The sequence below is a fragment of the Sinocyclocheilus anshuiensis genome, unplaced genomic scaffold (genome assembly GCF_001515605.1).
Source record: "Sinocyclocheilus anshuiensis isolate Anshui unplaced genomic scaffold, SAMN03320099.WGS_v1.1 scaffold576, whole genome shotgun sequence".
Taxonomy (NCBI): Eukaryota; Metazoa; Chordata; class Actinopteri; order Cypriniformes; family Cyprinidae; genus Sinocyclocheilus; species Sinocyclocheilus anshuiensis.
In genome coordinates this window covers 127,402-140,340 of record NW_015557075.1, presented here as the reverse complement: position 1 = coordinate 140,340, position 12,939 = coordinate 127,402, and the positions used below count along the sequence as shown (strand labels likewise).

Sequence of the window (12,939 nt, the reverse complement as noted above, 5' to 3'; positions counted from 1 at the left end):
GTGCGGTCGCACTGGCGCGACCACCGCATTGTTTAACTCATAAGCGCTGCATATCTGTTGCATGTGAGAAACATCAAACGGCAAACGAAACTGAAAGCATAACGAAACCGCACTACTCGTTTAAAATGCGCAGCGCTTATAGAGTGTAGAGCCTGGTTTATACTCGCGGCGTCAGCACAAACGTGAAGGTGCGTGCAGCAAAAATGATGCGGATATTGAGGAAAGGATGGATGGTTTTCATGCTAAAGTAAAGAGGGGAGCTTCAAAGGTTTCTACGTGTTTTTGCAGCGTTGAGTAATGTATCACAGACATATCTCAGGAATCCTTTCATAAGCAAAGTGTAGACGGTGTAAATAAAAGATTCATTGTGCAATGCAGAGAGCTTCGTTGATTATAAATGTGAGATCGCTCATGCCACTTCTGATCCTCATTAAATGTCTGAAAATACACCTACAAGCCACTTTTGTGTTCTTCTGTGCTACCGATGTACAAATTAATTTTAATACTGATTTCATTTGATTAGTAACTCATTCTTCTTATTCTACTTGTTCTTATTCTATGGTTTTATGTAGAATTTTTAAAAAGCTTATAAAATAAAAATAAAAAAAAATATTGTGGATGAGTTCTTCTGTGTCATCACGTTCTATTAGTTCTACAGCTTCAGTTTCGGAACTTTCACACTTAGTAACATACAGCATACGCTTAGTTCCCTCACCACAGCGCAACAGTGCAAACAGCCTTTCAAAAGAGAAACCCCTTTCAAACAGTGTCGCGTTCCGAACGTTGTTTAAGCGACATACCGGGATTGCGGTATTTAAAAAATTCATATCATAACAAAAATAAACATCGTTATTCGGTATGAACCGGTATACCGCCCAGCACTAGCATAGAGCCCCGTGTATGCCATGCCTCATCTTATTCGTTTTTGTTAATAAACGTTTTGTAAGCTAGTTTGTCATTGTATCTTAATGTTTTATTGTTGTTATGCTTTTTAATTAAGAATAACAATGAATCCATTTTTTGTTTTAGTCTTAAAAAGTGAAATATGTATAGATGTATGTAAGCAAATCAGACAATTATCTTTTCTTGTAAAACGTGACACCAAGATCGCGAATTCGAAAGTGAAAGCACCTGAAGCCTGGCTTATAACATGACAGGAAACTCCCGTTCACAACCTTTAAATCACAAATAATACTGATGAAAAAGAAGGGTTTGAATGTTAACCACTTTCGTTTTCATATAACTATAAACTATGATAAAAGTTCATCAGCATGCATTGATTAATCCCTAAAAATAAAAATATTGTGACCAAATCATGTGCTGGTGTGACCAACTGAGAGAGTTAGTCGCAAAAGAGCGACCAGTGGGAAGAACGAGTCAAATTAGATATTTGACATTTACATTAGATATTTGAACATGCTATTAGATAAACTGTTGTCAGTCATGTTGTCATTTAAAATCCGGACATCATTGGCAATGTTATTGTTTTAGTTATGCAAACAAAAACTCATTTTATTTGTTGTTTGTTGATTTTAAATGTAAAACAAAACTTGGTGAAATGATTTGTGTGTCAGTACTTTTTGAATATTTCCAGCACATTTTAACAATACCGTGATAATACTGATAACCGTGATCATTTTGGTCACTATAATCGTGATAAGAAATTTTCATACCGTTACATCCCTACTACCAACCAAGGAAACTTTGTTTTGGTAAGCCTTTTTCTGCAAGCATCTGAGAAAACGAGCAAGTCTGATTTCGCTCTCCTAGTGGCATTGCAAAGGGATCTCATTATAATATTACCGCCCCTTAATCTTAAGTTTCCACCCACGGCGCCGTCATTTTGATTTCACTAGCAACAACAGTGTACCAGTTCTAATGCCATGGTGAAAGTTTGAGCAAAACATGCTAACTGCTCTGTCTTTGGCTGCACAGATGAGCACAGAACACTATTTAAAGTCAAGACAGCAGTGGATTTATTTATTGTATATTGCTGCTGCCACACAGATCTAAAATAAACATGAATAAACATGCCATTTATTTCCCAGCTGTTCCCAGTACCTTCACAGACATAACCGACTGTTTTTGTAACTCGTGTGTTTTTAACGTAAACTTGTGTCTGAATGAGAACTTAATGTGCTGCACACATCTGAATATTTGGGTTGAACTGTTCTGGAACAGTGTTGTAAATACAACTTAACCACTGATTTCTAGTCATGTCCTCTTTTGAAAGGCCAAACAAAGTAGTTTCGCTTTCACAACAAAACACACGGCGTCACACATGGCGGGCTTGAGTGAGCGGAGGCCGGCGGTCTAGAGTGAGCGGTGGCGGGTGGGCTTGAGAACGGCGCGGCCGGCGGGCTTGCAACAACCACATGTGACGACCCCGGGCTGGACTCCACTTTATGCACCAAGAGCTTGTAACACTTCAAAGAGAAAGGAAAAATTGAAACCGCATCATATGACCCCTTTAATGGGTCATGTTTAGTCACTATTTATACTTGTTATACTTTATCAATCTGTCCGTCTGTCTGTTGCTGTTAGTTTGGGCTGGGACTCTGCGTTTGTTCCAACTGATTTAATAGTCTGTAACAACTGGATAGAAATACCCATTAACATTCTGGTACTGGCCCTTGATAAATGCGTTGCTAACAAAAATTAAGTCAGACTACATGTCTTATTTTGAATGACTATCAAAGAGAGAAAGATTTTAGGAGTTAACTAGGCCATGCTAACCAACCGTACTGTGACCCTTTGGCCGACAAAGGAAGCGTCCAAGAAAATGGTCATTATTTTTGCAATTCCAGATGGTGATGCTAGCGTCACAGAAATTGTACACGTCAGCTTTAATGATCAGTACTGTTTGGTGTGGAGGTGTGACGCTTTGACAGTCAGACTGCTAGTAGGTGGAGGGTGGACTCAGGCAGATTAAAGAAGCGTCCTGCAGGGGCGATGCGCAGAGATTCACCTCATCAAATATTACACACGCTTGCATCAGGATTCAGCTTTCTCTCTCTCTCCCTTGCCCGCTCCATCTGTCTGTCTCTCTAATGCTCCCATTCCTTCTCTTTTCTTCCAAGTCTTATTCTACATTTTAACTTCCTCATGCTGTTGCTCTGTGTAGCCTTTCCTTATGTCAAAAGAAAAACAACAAACACCTGGATTGTCTTCCTTTTTTTCTCCCTTTCAGGTCTTTCCTTTTGTTGTTGCCCTACCCCTCTCCTTTTTATCTTCCTTCCTCTACCTCTTCCTCTCTCATGCCTTTAACAGCTCCTGTCTCTTTAAATGATGTCAGCGTTCCTGGTGCTCACACCTGTTGTTTTCCTTTTATTCAGCCATATGAGCCGGCAGATGATTGGTCTGAACACATCAGTTCTTCAGGGAAGAAGTACTACTACAACTGCAGGACTGAGGTGTCTCAGTGGGAGAAACCCAAAGAGTGGCTGGAGAGGTATTAAACGCATGCTTTCACCCCTGGGCTCAGACTCAGATTGTACTTAATTATAGTGATCAATGCAGGTGGAAAGTTTAATCTAGTGTGTTTCCACAGAAGAAACATTCCCAGCAATAAGAGGAAAATTCTTTTTAGCATCTTCTTGCTTTCTGCAGAAATAGTATTTTGCAGTCTTAGGCCTGTTTCACATATCTTGCAGCACTTTAGCGAAGCAGTAGTGCGATGGAAACTGCATCACGGGTTGAGCTTTCACACTGACAGTGAGCTTTAATCAAAGACCATTTATGACCTTTCAAAGCTCCACATTTGCTGTGCTTGTTTGATGAACTGCACAAATTGACAAAATTTGTGATTTATTTTACAATTACTATAAAATATTAATTATTATCAGAATTGTTAGTATTTTTAAATAAAAATATTAATCAAATGAGAAATTATTATTCTAGTATTTCACTGTAAAATAAGTTCGCAAAAATGTAAAAATATTTATTTATTTATTTTAGGTTACAACATTTTTATCGTATTTTGATTTGAAAAATATTGCAATATATAAGTGCAACTCTATTATTCCTTCTCATTTTTTGAGATAGCCTTAGATTCTGACATGGCAATAAAAATAAATAACTACTACTACTACTACTATTGTTTTTCAAACCATCAAACTTTTATTTTGGAGGAAAACAAGCTCTTAAAAAACCCTTAAAGTTTATTTTGTTGACAACAGCTGGTTTATAAGTACTTCTCATTACATTTTTTGAAATCATGTTTAGGGTGACGTACGGGCCATTTTACGGGAAGCGTCCTTGCCAGGATTTCTATATTGCCTAAAATATCCAGGTTTTGGCTGTTTGCACTGTGCAGATCCATCGTTGTATGACATTCACAAGAGCTATATAGAGCAGAGCAGACGGCTCCTTATGCATTCGAGTCTCTCACGCAGTACTTTGGTGTCATACAATGATCGGTGTATGTATATAATGACACGTGTGCGTATTTGCATCGCTTTGATTGTTCCCTAGATATCACCTTCTCATGCGCCACGATTGGTCGCTTATGTACAATACCGGCATGTTATTGGTCAAACTGCTTTGGATGTTTTAGGCAATATATAAATCCTGGCCAGGACGTGTCCCGTATAAATGGCACTTATGGCCACCCTAATCATGTTGCATTCCCAAATGTATGTTAAGTGACCACAAACTCACCGAACATGCAGAGATGGAACAGCATTGACTGCAAACCAAGCTGTTCTGAGACACTGAAAACACAGGGTCATGAGTTGCTCACACAGTGCAGTGCTACACTTTGAATGCATATGTAATGAAATCGCAGTCTTTGTGATTTGATAATCACACTGTCATATCACGATATAGTTAATGATACATAATGAAAGCTGGAACCATTAATCTGTGCGCTGAAATTAAATTGTGCTCCAAATGCAAAATAAAATAGGCCTAATTCCACTTATCGAGTGACTTGCGGAAAGTTGAGACAGCTAGATTCTTTTTGAGGCTTTTTTCTGCTGTGCCCATTATGTGTGTAAAGCTGATGTGGTTTTGTTGTCTTGTGAATGCCAGTACCATTTGTGAACGCCTTCCTGTTTCAGAGAGCAAAGGCAGAAGGAGGCAACCAAGATGGCTACAGTGGTCAATAGCTTCCCTAAAGACAGGGACTACAGGCGTGAAGCCATGCAAGCTGCGCCCGCCAGCTTCTCCAGCACTAGTAAGTATCAACGCCTGAAAACACACATTATTTAGCTGTGTAAAGGTTAAGTGAGTGCAGTCCAGTTTATTGGGGTAGTCTTAAGGTATAAAGCATCATTAGGACCAGCATTCTCTTGATCATGGTAGTCTTAAGGCAGTGGTTCTCACAGTGTGGGGCGCGCCCGCCAGGGGGGGGATGTACGAGTATTGCAGGGAGGGCGCGGGCCATCAGCAGAAAAAGAAAAGAAATAAAACTGTAAACAGCCAAAGGGCGTAACTTAGAATGGGAGATGGATCAGTTTGGGAAAGGGAAGAGCCATAGATGAAGTCACACAGACCCAGGCAGGTGCTGGTCATTCAAAAGCTAAATGCAGAAAATATGACGAGGCATCTCTTGCTCTCGACTTCACACGACAAAGCGACCGTTGCAAATCATTTTAACTTTGTGTCAGTACATCATAAATAGAACAAGGCATCATGTTTTGTCGGAAATTTGTCGTGTCGCTAGGGATGGGACTGCAACTTGCGCAACACATTCACATCAAATGTTGATTCAGTGGTAGTTACACTCACGAGACACTGCACTTATTCGCAATTACAAAAGTACATTATTTGTGTGTGCTTTAAAACCTTGCTGGTTAAACGTTTCATTTGCGTGCTGTTCTGACGTGCGCTTTAATTAGAGCACGTACACCTGTAGCGTGCGTACACTAAAAGGCCGGTCAAACAGCACCCGATTACTTGGTTATCTTAGTTAGCGACTGATTACACTTATACTCTCAAAAACACACAAGGTTTACATATACACACAGTTAGTTAGTTAATTTAATTTGTCTAAAGTGAAAGTAAACAGTAAAAACAGATGCGTGCAGCTCTTAAAGCAACAGTATTAAACATGCTGCCGATTGTCATTTAAAAGGATAGTTCACCCAAAAATTACAATTCTGTCATTATTTACTCACTAACTTTTATGTTCAACAGAAGAAAGAAACTCATTCAGGTTTAAAACAACTTGAGAGTCAGTAAATGATGACAATATTAATTATTGGATGAACTATTCCTTTAATGTTAATAAAATAAAACGCAGAGAAAAATAACTCGCTGCTCTTGACTGAAGAACTTTAATACAGTTGCTAAAATTCAGCAGTAATAAAATAACTTGAAATTTTCAACAACTTTTCACATCATATCTTTTTGCACTAAATGGTATCGATAAGCAGTATCTGTATCAGTATCGATAAAATGTAAATGATACCCATCCCTATGTGTCGCTTTGCGCCGCATCCAGTGTAGACAGCGTCACTGATTATAATGGGTTGTACTGTATTTTGCCGCTCGCGTCTGGTGTAGACACGGTGTTAATTAAAAATATCAGATACATTGATTTTCCATTTCATGGCCTCTTTTTAACCTTAATGACCAGGCTGGGATGCTGTAAAATTGACCTCTGCAAGCTGTAGATCCTTAGTTATACTTTAGTTGACCTGTCATGGCTAACCAAATACAGATAATGTGATTTTCCCGGCCTGAAAAAGTTTAAAAACTAGAAAGGGATCTATTTTTTAGGTAGACACACAGAGTTACAAATATTCCTGTAGCAGATGATTCTGGACACATTTGTGATCTATATGTGACCCCGGACCACAAAACCAGTCTTAAGTCGCTGGGGAATATTTGTAGCAATAGCCAAAAATACATGGTATGGGTCAAAATTATTGATTTTTCTTTTATGCCAAAAATCATTAGGATATTAAGTAAAGATCATGTTCCATGAAGATATTTTGTAAAGTTCCTACTGTAAATATATTAAAACTTCATTTATGATTAGTAATATGCATTGATAAGAACTTAATTTGGACAACTTTAAAGGCGATTTTCTCAATATTTAGATTTTTTTGCGCCCTCAGATTCCAGATTTTCAAATAGTTGTATCTCGGCCAAATATTGTCCTATCCTAACAAACCATACACCAATGGAAAGCTTATTTATTCAGCTTTCAGATGATGTATAAATCTCAATTTCGAGAAATTGACCCTTATGACTGGTTTTGTGGTCCAGGGTCACATATTAGTGAGAGGAAAAGTTCATCATGTCACTTGGTTTGCAATTGCAGAGTCATTACTGACATTCTGTTTAATCGAGCCACATAGCCTTTTTTTCACAGACCATCACAGATTGGTTTTGTATTTATAGAATGACAACATTTAGAGCTTTTGGAATGTTTTTATGTATCAAACTTCTGCTTATCCACACCACCCACGTAAGCAGTGTCGGGGTCTGCTTGTCCATGCTGGTAGGAGGCAGTAGCAAGTCTTTGCCTTATGCAGCATGACGTGTTAATGCTCTTTAAACACTCCTGTTCTGCATGCTTCTATTTTTCTTCATTTATTTTCCAGTCATCACAGCAGTTTACTTCTCTTTGAGTACAGTTTTCAATGCTTGACAGTATCAAGGCAGTCGAAGGGTTTAAGGCACAGGTTTTCCACTGTCATGGAAAACCTCAGAATATCAGGGAGTTTTAAAATTATTTTTCCAGGCCTGGAAAAAAATGTTAACTTCCTTGAGTCATGAAAATGTATATATTAAATAATATATTTTGTTGGTATGCTCTGTTCTAAAGTATTTCATCACTTAGGGTGTACTCACACTAGGCACGGTTGCCTTGAACTGAACCCGAGTGCGATTATACCCCCTCCCCACTCCCCCACTGGCCTGCACTCACACTTGCACCAAACTTTCCGGGCCGGGGCATGCTTACGTCATGTGCGAGATAACGGAGAAACCCACTTTCGCTAATATTCTACCTAATAAATTTGTAATTTATGCCGTGCCTTAATTTTCACTTGTAAGTATCAGAGAATTATTACGGAGGCAGCTGACGTTAATGACAGATTTTGCAGCTTTAAATCACAGACTACAATTCCAATTCATCAATAAGGTGAGAACCAGACCCATTATAAACGTAAATATACTTGATTAAATTAAATTAATTGAAAAGTGTAGTGTAGTAGTAGTAATAGCATATGTTTGCGGTCGTAATGATGACAGTAGTGCACAAAATAGTATCTGTTCCGTGCTCCGGCGCATTTAGCGCTCACACTACATGCGACATGGGGCGATCACACTAGTGAAACGAACCGCGCTCTGGGGGTCAAACACGCTCTGGCACGGTTCAGAACGCCTAGTGTGAGTACACCCTTAGATATCACTCTTGGTGAAGTAAAAATTGCCAAGCCAAAATGTATGATTTTGTGTGACTTAGTATTAGGGCTGTCCAAAAAAAATTCGAATTTCGAGAAATTTTAATTTGCTATTAATTTACTCACCTTCAGGCCATCCGAGATTAACCTACTTTTTCTTCTTCATTAGAACAGTAGGGCTGTCCAAAAAAAATTTTGAATTTCGAATATTCATCGAATTTAAAATAAAAATCCACATTCGAATGCAAAAACGTTGCATTCGAATTTTAGATGTGCGTAAAGGATGCGCCTTATCAGTGGCGCACGAGATGCGATGACGACGTAAGTGTCGTTGCATTATAATGTTTTTCTTAGCCTATCCAGTTGAAGCCACTAGATGCGGCGCTGCTGCGTTGTTCATTAAAAATATTGCGGAAAAAAGAACATCAATGCGGAGAAGATCTAGTTTACATCAAAACTGAAACCAAGCCGTTCACACAGAACACATTTTCTAGAGGGACATCTATTACTGTTGCACTTGCATCTCGCACAAAGGAGCCGCATGTTTAGAAAGCCATGTAAAATTAATGCAAATTTAACTTTGAAAAAAACGTATATATGGCGGGTTTTTTCCCCCATCCCACTGCAACTCATGTTTTTAAATGAAAAATGTACTCTGTGTGATTGGCTTTCCGCCCTTTGTATTAAACTATGCATACATACATGATGCTGTTTTGTTTATAGTTGTTTAAGCAACTTAATTATAATTGGATTACAAACATTATTTTAAACATTATGCACTTTTTTCACAGAGTCATTATCTTATGCTTTCAATAAACGTGCGTTAGTAATATTTTGCTCGATGTGCCCTCTTGTGGCCTCAGAAGAGAAGCCAAAAGTTATTCTTCACCATAACTGAAATTTTGCATTTTAAATTAGAATATAATTTAATTAATTATAATTTAGTTTTTCAGCCATTTTGACAGCCCTATTTAGTATTGAGTCTTTCTATCCATTGAATGAGCCAAACCAGAACACAGACTGGTGGGAATGATTGATTAGTGAATTGTTGAAGGGATTTGAGTGATTCTTAAAAGTCATTATCTAATAATTACAAATGACTGGAAAGCAATTCATTTGTTAAAAAATGTGGGAACCCTGAGGGCAGTCCATAATTTTGCTGGTCTTCTGTCTAGAATTGTAATCATTCAACGTTTAATGCACACAGTGTTGTGAATGGGGAGAAGTGCTTGAAGAAGAGGTTTTGTGAAAGGTGGTGTAATAGTGTGGATGGTTTTCCTTAAGGAAATATGTTCTGGCCAGACTGTCAAAATGGCAAAAAAAAATGACCAGTACAATTCAAAACAACGTATCCGTGTGATGCAGCTGACACAGAATAGCATATGCTGGTTATGTTAAGTGGATACTCTTCAAAATGGCGCCAGGGTGACGCGGAGGAGACTAATTGTTGAATAAAGTTGTTACGATACGATTTCGATACAGGAGAATATCGATCGATATATCGACATTATTATATTATATACCTATTTTAAACAACCATCTTCATTTTTATTAACTCACAAATGCAACCAAAACACATAACATGAACATTTATCTTAAATTTATCAAAAAATAGGACTACACTTTTTTTTTTTAAATAATAGAGAAAAATAAATAATTGAAAAAAAAGAATTTAAGCCACACACAAGATCAGTAATCTTAAGATATGACAACAGTCTTTCAGGCTTCTGTGCTAAAATATGAAATGTATAAAATAATGTAAATCCTCGTTAGGAAACAACACAAACGAGGTACTCCAGTTGTAGGAAAAAATACATTCATGTAGAAATAAACATTTAAAAATAAAGCTGTTAAAACTTTGAGACTTTTTTTGGCTGCTACTATGGGCTCAGTGCTAAAAACTTTTTCTACAGATAACCAAATTACAAGCAATAGCAGAAAATAAATACAGTATAACACACACAAATTAAATAAACAGTGCTTTTCAGGTTTTTCACGTAGATCTAAAAGAAATGTTCAGGTACAGAAATGTAATAATCAAATGTAAAATACTGCATAGTCTTCACTGTATAGATTAAATATAGATTAATCCTTATAAAAGTTGTTCAGTCAAAATCAGTGAGATTTTTCTTTGACAGAAGTTTTCTGTTAGTCTACTTTCACTTTAAGAAGGAAAGCACGGATCCAAAATACTGATACTCATCCGTTTTCTTTCTCAATTGTTTACGTTAAGACATAGGCCGAAGAGAGGAAGACAGCTCAATTAGGTATTAGCGCACTGTCGATGCGTCTATCTGTATGCGTGCGCTTTGGATGTGTGCGCGTGTCACTGCACGCTGAAAACTCACAAGCGCTCGACAGTTCCGTCAACTATCCAGAGCGTTTTTTATGCTCGCCCTTCAGGCAGTCTTATCGTCCCGACACGTGAGTTTAAACGAGAATGCACGCATTGGCGGTGATACATAGACGGACATTGGTGAAAATGTGGACAGTGTCAAAATAAGGTGCCTATTTATATTACAGATATCAATATTTTACGTGTGGCATCGTATCATTAGACATTTAATCGATATATCGATCCATATCTATGGATGGTTACACCCCTACAAGGAATTATACGGTTGTACTGAAATTGTGTATTTTATGAGAAAAGAATGTCCCTTGTCTCTACAAAAACTAACAGCCGTGTTAAAAAATATAGAGATTGTTTCTCTAATTGAAAATATTTCAATATGAATTATGCATCACAGAATAAAAAAATCAGATTTGCAGAGATAAGCCTGTAATGGCCTGATTTTATATCCTTAAGTACCACGCATGCTGTGTTTTCATGATGAGGAACTGTACGCGCGGTCTCTAAATTGTTGTTCTAGCTGCTCAGCGCGCTTGCTCTTAGGGCACCTGTTAAGAAATGTTCAGTAGTGTCTCTCCACGTTGCCAGCCTTGGGAATTGTGGGCTATTTTTAGATCCTGACGTCTGCAGCAGCTATTAAACAATGAAAATTCGTACAGTTTAACTGCTCCATTTGTACACTCATCATGTGTTTCACTCTAGGTGCTAAAGTGAAGCTCTGCTTATTCTGAATGCATGTCATATGAACATGCTCTCATTTCCAGTTTTTGAACAGACTGTCTCTGTAAGATCTTTGAGATTTTTTTCAGGTGAAATTTTGGCTGTAGATGATTTGGATGAATCTTTAGGCAAAATCTGAAATCGTTGCTGAGACACTTTCAATAAGCTGTTTTTTTCCCCCCACTACTGTCACTAAACATTGTTAAACTCTCTTAGTGATTTTTTTTCTTTGACTTTTTCACCCCTATAAACAGAGTCTTCGATTGCCACAGAGAAGCCTTCCTCACTCACACCCTCCTCTTCCTCTGCTGCTGTGTCTGGCTTAAGTGTGGCCAACTCTGCCAGCACCGCCTCAGGCTCTACAGTTCCAGTTTCTCCGGTGATGCAGTCTCCGGCCCCGCCCACTCTTCTCCAAGACCCCTCCCTCTTACGTCAGCTCCTCCCCACTCTGCAAACGGCCCTGCAGCTTAACAACGCCAGTGTAGACATGGCCAAGATCAATGAAGGTAAGTGTTTTGAATCTTGGACCATGGTTACCAGACGTTTTTATCCAAAACATTACAGGGACAGTCGCACTTGAGGATCCTGAGGTTAAATCCTTGCTTGCTCTTCTGCGGTAATGGCAGTTACCACCTCTGAACTTTACTACACCACTATAACTTCAATGTGGTGTTAGCAAGCATTCGGTTTGCAGCTTTATTCTAGTTGGGTTTCTTGTACCACTCAAGCGGGGATATAATTGCTTATGTACTTGTGCATGCTGGGCTTGCGTCAGCTTTTCCTCTCTAAACTTCACATCTCAGGCATGAATCATAGCTTTGCTGCTTCCTGAACATGGTCTGTGTGAATTGCCATTTGTGAGCGTTTCATTGCTTCTCACTTTCAATTATTGGCCGCATTTGCAAACTATGATGCATAGTTGCAAACTGATTCTCTTAGCCAGAACCAGGGTGAACGAGATGTGCCATCCAGAACGTCTGAATGGATTTTGGCTGGTCTGGTCTTGCACCACTGCATATGGCAGATGTGTGTAAACAGTGAAATGCAAAAGTTTGAATGATCCAGTGCTAGGGCTGCTGCATCATTCTTTAAGTGCATTAATATTGTATTCAAGCTAGTTGCAGGGAACGTTTCCTCTTGTTTAGGCTGTGGTGAAGTGCTTTGCTTAAAAGGTTAGTTCAACCAAAAATGAAAATTCTGTCATTAATTACTCACCCTCGTGTTGTTCGAAACCCGTAGGACCTTCGTTCATCTTCGGAACACAATTTAAGATATTTTTGATGAAATATGAGGGCTCTCTGACCCTCCCATAGACAGCAAGGTAACTACCACGTTCAAGGTCCAGAAAAGTACCAAGATGATCGACAAAGTAGTCCGTGTGACATCAGTGTTTCAACTGTAAAGTTACGAAGCTACGAGAATACTTTTTTGCGCGCCTTCACGACAGTACCATGACGCGAGCATGTGGCGGCGCTGACCCAGATCTGGCGTAATGATGTCATCACACCG

At 38.6% G+C, this 12,939-nt stretch overlaps 1 protein-coding gene across 2 annotated transcripts in view; it reads left to right on the top strand.

Annotated features, from left to right (window-relative positions):
- Positions 1-12,939, top strand: part of LOC107676763 (WW domain-containing adapter protein with coiled-coil-like) — a 40,357-nt gene that overhangs the window by 15,281 nt on the left and 12,137 nt on the right. For both annotated transcript variants that reach the window (XM_016471445.1, XM_016471444.1), the window contains exons 5-7: positions 3,336-3,451; positions 5,061-5,176; positions 11,685-11,936. In XM_016471445.1, coding sequence (XP_016326931.1) covers positions 3,336-3,451; positions 5,061-5,176; positions 11,685-11,936 — 484 coding nt within the window. The remainder of the gene's footprint in view (positions 1-3,335; positions 3,452-5,060; positions 5,177-11,684; positions 11,937-12,939) is intronic.